This window comes from Coloeus monedula (genome assembly GCF_965178545.1).
Source record: "Coloeus monedula genome assembly, chromosome: 23".
In the NCBI taxonomy this organism is placed as follows: Eukaryota; Metazoa; Chordata; class Aves; order Passeriformes; family Corvidae; genus Coloeus; species Coloeus monedula.
Genome location: NC_138803.1, coordinates 2,709,170 through 2,717,069, shown reverse-complemented (window position 1 = coordinate 2,717,069; position 7,900 = coordinate 2,709,170). Strand labels below are relative to the sequence as shown.

The following is a 7,900-nucleotide window of genomic DNA, read 5'->3' as shown; positions in this document are numbered from 1 at the left end:
TGCAACATCCTTTTGGTTGTTAAACAGAATATCATGGAATTAGATCCCATCAGAGATTGAGATCCCTTCTTCCCTCCTAAATGCCTGGATTACCAAGGTGGCCGAGACAGCTGGAGAAAAGTGCCCAATGGTTGGGGGAAAAATAAGAAAAAATTAACTATGTTCTGTGAAAAAAAAAAAAACCTGCAAACTGTTTCATCCTTGAATCACAAGAACAAGAGCTCAAACCTCGGTGTCTTGGAGTATTTTTAACATTTCTCCAAGATGCTAAAACCACTTTACTCCAGGTGCCCATGATAAACCTCATGTAATGCCCGCTGCACACTGTACCTGAAAAGTCCCTAGCAGACAGCAGTTCCTTGCTATTAACAAAGAGGTAAAATGTTAATGAGAACTTTTATGTAATTAAATTATCACAGAATGAAAAGCATCTCTGGAGAGAAGCACTTACTTGCTCAGAGTTTGCACTGTGGAACCAGACCCCACTGAACCTGCAACTCTTGGAAAACAACAACAACAAAAAAAAACGCAGTAAAACCAAAACCCCACGATATAACTCAAGTTCTCCTTAAAGCACCTCCTTGTTTCCTGCACACCAGAGTGAGCACAAGACATTCCTGGTTTGTAACAAAGTCCTCAGCTCTTCACCAAACCTCGTCACTGCTACAAACCCAAAGTGCACATATGGGATACACCGGGAAATCAGGGAAATACACCTGGTAAAAAGCCCAGTTTCAGTGCATGCACCTGGGGGGCTGGCTGAAAAAGGAATCCCTTTCCACAAAGGAATTCAGGGTTCTGCTGTGTACCCGAGAGCAGCTGCTGCTCACCTGAAAAACGTCGACCTCGAGCCACGCGACTCAACGGGGAAACCACTGAGGCTCCCCAGGGAAGGGATCCCGTGGGCCAAAGGGCCGCTGGCCTGAGGCCGACAGGGAATTTCAAGGACTCAAAAGAGGAGCTGACACCAGTCTGTTACTAGAGTGTGGTTTTCCATTTCCACTGAGTGCTTTAAATCTGGTCTGTTGGGTTTGGAGCTCTCTCAAGGACGAGCTCTTGGGACTTGCTTTAAAATACATGAAATGAAAAAAGGACATGAATCAAAATTAAGAAGACGGGAATTCTTCTTTCCCTCCCCTTCCCCCCCACCCCAGTTTTTCTTATTTTTTCTTTTCTATTTTCTGTAAATCAAAGCAGGCTGAGCCTCCCTGCTGTCCCCACTGATAGGGAATTCTCAAAATATCCTATTCACGCTACTCCTAACCAACCTCTCTGGCTTCTACCTTTATAGAAAAATGTAGTAACAGAAAATCGGGCCGGGAAAGTCACCTACAAACAAAGATCTATTTAAAATAACGACAGGGCTGGCTAAGGCTGTATCCCATAGCACCTGGCACACGCTGGAAGGGCTGCATGGAGGAGTAGGCAGGGTTGGGAACAGAACACGAGGGCCTTAGGACGCCCCACGGACAATGATCATGACCAGATAGTCGTCCTCTGATTTGGCCAACGCCTTGGCCGTGGAGTCCAGGAACTGCTGGGAGAAATCGCAGGGTGGAAAGGCGTGCAGGACCCCGCTGTTCTCCTTGTCTTTGTTCCCCCCTACAGGGAGGCTGATCACCCCGGCAGCCTGCTTTTGCTTTAGGTAGGACACCAGATTCCTGAGCGGCCTCTGCGTGGAGGTGGTGGCGGCCTCGGCAGCCCCGGCTGCGGAGCGGTTGTCTGAGGCGCCGGGCACGGCCAGAAGGATGGCGTATCCGTTGGGACCCGCCACCTTGATGCGCCGGTTGACCTCGTCCAGCTTGGGCTGGTCCAGACGGAGACGTTGGGTGATCTTGAGCTGAGCCACTTTCCCCCCAGTCGCTCCCTCCACGAGGAGGCTGCTGGCGACTCCGAGGTCCCCCTGGAGCAGGTGCATGTTGGACGGGAAGTTGCTGTTCTTCAGCAGGAGCATCCCCTGCCAAGCCAGGCACAGCTTGGGCGCTGCCCCGGCCTGCGCCGCTCCGTCCTGCTGCTGTTTCTGCGGAGGAGGTTTGAGCCGGGAGCCGCCGCCGCCGCCGCCCTCCGCTGCCCGCTCGTCCTTTTTGGCCGGACTTTTGCACTCCTGGGCGGCAGCGGCGGCGCGATGCTTCCGCTCCCGCTCCGCGGAATTCTTGCGGTCGCGCTTTTCGTTCTGCGCCCGCTCCAGGCTGCCCCGGCGGGATTCCCGGATGGGGGAAGGTCGCTCCAACAGGAGCAAGCGGGATGAGCGCTCGGGGTCAGTACTGTAACGCTCCCGGCCTCCGAGGAGCTCGGGGCTGCGGTCCGGGGGAGAGGTTGTGGCCAAGCAGTGGCGCTTTCGGGAGGAAGAGGAGCGCTCACTGTCGGGGGAGCGGTCCAAGTGCCGGCCTCCATCCTCTGCCAGCCTCCGTTTCCTAGGCTGATCCCTACTGCTACTGCCCAACTCCCTCTCCCCGCGGTCCCGCTCCAAGGACCACCCATCCCGGCGGCGCTCCAGGCTTTCCAGTGGGTCATAGGCAGCTGCCCGATTACTCCTGTCCCGCACAGGGGGCGGTGGGGGCACCCACTCTGTCTCGGGATAAAGGTCTCTGTCACGGTCTCTATAGAGCAAAGGTGGCGTCCTGTCCCGGGCCCCCCGGAGAGGGTCAGGGGGGGCTCCCCGGTGAGCCCCAAAAGCAGCCGCCTCCGCCACAAGCTCGTAATGAGCTGGGGGTGGCAAGGGCAGGGGCTGCAGGTAGGGCTGCTGGTACCGATGCTCCGTGTCGGCAAAGTCTACGCGGAGCCGGCGATCCGGCCCCCCCAGGGGGAACCCCCGCATGTGAGTGCAGGCCGCCTGCGCCGCGTCCAGGCTCTCGTACTGGATATAGGCCCAGGAATCCCCTTTGCGGTAATCGATCGTGCGGATGGTGCCAAACCGATCAAACTCCCTGGCCAGGGCAGCCAGAGGCACCCAGGGCCCCAGGCCGCCCACCCAGAGCCGGGTGGTCGGGGTGGCTTTCCCATATCCGATCTTGATGGGGTTACGCAGCAGCACCTTCCCTGACATGGCCAACTTGGCCCGGTGCGCCATGTCCAGATTCTCAAACTTAAGAAACCCATAGGTGCTGGTCTGCCCACGTCCCGGCCTCTTGATGTCCACCTCAGTGATGACCCCAAAACGGTCAAACGCTCGCCGCAAGTCCGACTCGCTCACGGTGATGTCCAGGTTGCCCAGGAACAGCGTGCGGTTGGCTCTCTGGTCATCCTCAGGGCTGATCTCCTCCTCACCGGCCGCTCCGGCACCTCCTCCTCCTCCACGGAATCCCCCGGCCGCCGCCACGCCGGCCACGCGCTCCAGCCCGTAGGCCGGCCGCACCCGCGCCTCGTAGAAGCCACCGTAGTCCCGCTCCCTCTCCAGCTCCCTCGGCAGCGGCGGCGGCGGCGGGAGCCGGCCCAGGGCGAGCTGCTGCAGCCGGTAGTCCCGGTATCCCAAAGCCCCGCCGCTGCCCGCGGGGGACAGCGCCCGCTGCGCGGCCCCGGCCGGCGGGTGCCGCACGGCCGCCGCCACTGCCCCGACCGCCGCTGTGCCGTAGGGAGACTCCTTGTCCAGCAGCGCTGGGGAGCGGCTGCTGCGCCGGCGGCCGCTGCCTCCGCCGACATAGACGGCCTCGATCTTGAGCGGGCGGTCGTAGAGCACGAGGCGGCCGCGGGCGTGCTTGGCGGCGCGCGCGTCCTCGGGCCGGCGGAAGTTGACGAAGGCCACGCGCTCGTCGGCGGCGCCGGCGCCGGGCGGGAGGCGGCTGATCTTCACGCTCACGTCGCCGAAGCGCTTGAACTCGTGGAAAAGCCCGTCCTCCACCGCCTCGTCGCTCAGCGCCGAGCCCAGCTCGCTGATCTTCAGCGTCTTGTACTCGCCGCCGCCCGGCTCCGACGAGGAGGAGGAGGAGGAGGCGGCGGCGGCGGCCGCCCGCGATTCGCCGCCGCGGCTGCTGCTGCTCCGCGACGCCTCCGCGGTTTTACCGCTGTAGCCGTGCCGGCCCCCGCCGCCCGCGGCCGCCGCCGAACCGGTCTCGTACTCGCGGCTGCCGGCGCGGCCGCCCTTGTCCGTGTGGGCGCCGCGCCGGCCGCTCCCGCTGTTGCTCTCGCCGGACGCCGCCGCCGCTTTCCCGCCGTTGGAGCCGCCGCCTCCGCCGGACGAGCCGCTCGGCTTCTTGCTGCCGCGCGAGGAGGAGGAGGAGGATGCCGAGTCCTCGCCGCCCCGGGAGCGCTTGGCCTTGGCGGGCGAGCGCTCCTTGCCCTTCATGGCGGCGGCGGCCGCGCTCCCGCCGGGCCTCCCCGACCGCCCCGCTCACGCACCCGCCGCCATCTTGGGAGCCGCGCCGGCAGCGCGCGCCGCCCCCCCCGCGCCCATTGGCTGCCCAGGGCGGCGCCCTCGCCCATTGGCTGCCGCCGCGAGGAAGCTCCGCCTACCGCCTGGCGCTGCGCGTTCCCATTGGTCCGCCGGGCTGTCGGTCTGCCAACCAGCCCCATGCTCCCGCGGGGAGGGGCGGGAATTGCCGCCGTCGCGCGCCTCCCCGCTCCGCTTGCTCATTGGGCAGTTAGAAAGGGCGCGGCGATCTGATTGGGCGGTTCCATCTGTCAGTCGTGGCAGCACAACCATGGGAGGATTTTCGCTGCCCATTGGACACTGGGCCGAACTTACCGCCGCCTTCTGATTGGCTCTCGTATCTGCCAGTTACAATATTCACACTGCGGCCCCGCCCCGCCCTTTTCCATTGGCTCTCTCGCTTAGATGTGGGTTCCCATCGTACCTCTCAAAATCTCGCGAGTTGCTATTTCCCGCCCCCTTTTCTCATTGGTCATTAGTCAACGCCATCGCCTGCTCTGATTGGCTGATCCCTACGCCGCTCACGACGGGGCGCGCCCTGCCCCCTAACTCCACTCCTGGTTTATCATTGGGCGAGAAAATCTCCCCAGGCATCTGATTGGGTGCAGACAGGCAGAGTGTTGATTGGCTAGGACAAAAATCAATCAGCTTGCGCTGACTGTGATTGGTCGCAGCGCGTAGGGAGGCGGTCCCCAGCAGAGCTCGCGGTGCGGCGGCCCCTGAGGGCTCAGAGCGCGGCGGGCTGCGGTGCCGGGAGGAGCTGCGGTGCGTGCTCCCTGTCACTCCCCTCAGCTCGCCACTACACCCACCGGGCCGGGCTGAAGCCACCGCGGGGGAGAGGAGGAAGATCGGCTGCATTCAGTGCCTGTCTCACCCTCCCCCTATTTCCTTGTGCTTGTCCGCACCAGGGAATGCAGAGAAATGCTCCCGGCGACTGGGAGAGCTGCGCAGGTGTCTGAGGCTCCCCAGGGCCCGGCCCGCGCTCCTCTGCCGGTTTTGGAACCCTGAGTAGCTGCAGGCACTGTCTCGGGGCACGGTCACTCTTTACTCGGGGCCTCCAAACCGCTTGAAATATTTCCTTGTTAAAGCTTCACAACACAGTGGGTATCCTGATAGATTCTTGCTTTCAGCAGCGGTCCCATCTTTCCCTGGGGAGTTGGAGCTCGGAGGTTCTCGGAGATGGGGAAGAGGTTTGGATTCGGTCTGAGGCGAAGGAGCCTCCGCGACCTCAGGGAATCCCAGTTTCCGTGGAGCAGGAACGCCTCTAATCCCGGTATTTTGTGAGGATCCCGCTCTAATCCCTGTATTTTGTGAGGATCCCGCTGCCACGTGGGGCCCTGGGCGCTGCCTCTTTCTCCTGCTCTGCTCTGCTCTGCCTGTGGGAAGTGTAAATAGGAAAAAGAAAGGTTCAAAGCGGGAGAAGGCGGAGCAGGGCTGTGTCCCCCAACCCTGCTGGAACTGCTGCCCCTGCATCCTACAATCCCATAAATCATCCCCCTAAACCCTAATTTCCCCCAATAAAACCATAACTTCAACACCCAAACTCCAATTTCACCCTCCAATTTCACCACCAATCCCCAGCTGGATTCCCCCAACTCCAAATTTCGCACTCTAAACCCTCATTTCAGCCCCTCCAAACCCTCATTTCCTTGCCCAAACCCCAAAATTCATCCCCCAAACTTTAATTTCCCTCCCTAAATTCCCGATTTCACCCCCAAATCTCAATATCATCTCCCCAAACCCTAATATCACCCTCTCCTGTTCCATCTTTCAAACCCCAATTTCATACTCGCAACCACTCATTTCACCCCCTAAATCCTAATTTCACCCCGCATGACCTAATTTCATCCACCAAACCCTCATTTCATTCTCCCAAACCCTAATTCCGACGTCCCAAATCCCAATTTCTTCCCCCAAGCACTAATTTCACCCCACCTGATCCTGATTTTATATCCTAAACCCCTATTTTCATCCCCCTAAACACTAATTTCGTGCCAACAAACCCTAATTTCACCCCATCAAACCCCAATTTGATCCTCTCAAACCCCAGTTTCACCGCACAAACTCCAATTACACCCCCACAACTGCAATTCCACTTCCAAATTCCAATTTCAACCCCCCCAAACCCCAGTTTTATCCTCTCAACCCCCTATTTCACCCTCCAAACTTCAATACCATTCCACGAACCCCCAGTTTCACCCCCAAACCCCAATTTCACCCTCCAAACGCTTAGTTTCACCTTCTAAACCCCAATCCCACCCCACCAAACCCCAGTTCGATCCCCCCCCAACCCCAAATTTCACCCTCCTAATCATTATTTTCAAATCCAGCAGTTCCTGAGGAGGAATTCCCTGCAGCTACTGGGATGGGAAGCACTCCGTGGAAACCCGCGGCTCTCCAGCTGCTCCGGGCTGTGTTTGAACGATCCCAGCCTGAGTGGCTGGAGGTCAGGAGAGCAGGAGGCACAACGTTCCCTCACGAAATCCGATCGCTCCCAGGAGTTCATCCAACAGGGGGAGATGGGATCTGATTGTTTTAGCAGGGCCCATTAGGCTGTGTCTGTCTGTGTCTGTCTGTGTCTGTCTGTCCCCTGCCGTGTCGTCTTCTGGCACAGGGACAGCGGCTCCTGAAGTTGTGGGAGGGTTTCAGTGGAGGGTAAATGGCTGAGCATGAAACCATTCAAGGTTGGAAAAGCCTTCCAAGACCATCGGGTCCAAGCTGTGCCTGATGCCCACCTTGTCTCCAGCCCAGAGCACTGAGTGCCGCCTCCAGGGATGGGAACTCCAAACCTCCCTGGGCAGCCCCTGCCAAGGCCTGAGCACCCTTTCCATGCAGAAATTCCTGCTGATGTCCACCCTGAGCCTCCCCTGGCCCAGCCTGAGGCCGTTCCCTCTCCTCCTGTCCCTGTTCCCTGCCAGCAGAGCCCGACCCCCCCGGCTGCCCCCTCCTGTCAGGGACTTGTGCAGAGCCACAAGGTTCCCCCTGAGCCTCCTTTGCTCCAGGCTGTGCCCCTTTCCCAGCTCCCTCAGCCGCTCCTGGTGCTCCAGACCCTTCCCCAGTTCCGTTCCCTTCCCTGGTCACGCTCCAGCCCCTCAATGTCCTTCTTGTCATGAGAAACCCAAAACTGAGCCCCAGCAGTGCCAAGAACAGAGGGACAGTCACTGCCCAGGGCCTGTTGGACACTGCTCCTGATCCAAGCCAGGTGGCTTTGGCCTCTTGCCCCCTGGGCACACCCAGGCTCACGTCCAGCCGCTGTCACCAGCACCCCCAGGTCCTTTTCCAGCTTTCCAGTCACTCTGGCCCTGGCCTGGAGCGTTCCACGGGGCTGTTGTGACCCAAGGGCAGGACCAGCACTTGGCCTTGTTGACCCTCACACCATTGGCCTCCGCCCATGGATCCAACCTGTCCAGATCCCTCTGCAGAACCTTCCTGCCCTCCAGGAGATCCACAGACCCACTCAGCTTGGTGTTTTCTGTGAATCAAAAAGGGTGCCCTTGATCCCCTTATCCTGATCACGGATAAAGAGATTAAACA

At 59.7% G+C, this 7,900-nt stretch overlaps 1 protein-coding gene across 1 annotated transcript; it reads right to left on the bottom strand.

Annotated features, from left to right (window-relative positions):
- Nucleotides 1-1,119: 1,119 nt before the first annotated feature.
- Nucleotides 1,120-4,288, bottom strand: RBM15 (RNA binding motif protein 15). Its single transcript, XM_082296131.1, has one exon. It carries the CDS (start codon nucleotides 4,280-4,282, stop codon nucleotides 1,454-1,456), a length of 2,829 nt encoding a protein of 942 aa, XP_082152257.1. The 5' UTR covers nucleotides 4,283-4,288; the 3' UTR covers nucleotides 1,120-1,453.
- Nucleotides 4,289-7,900: the final 3,612 nt, after the last annotated feature.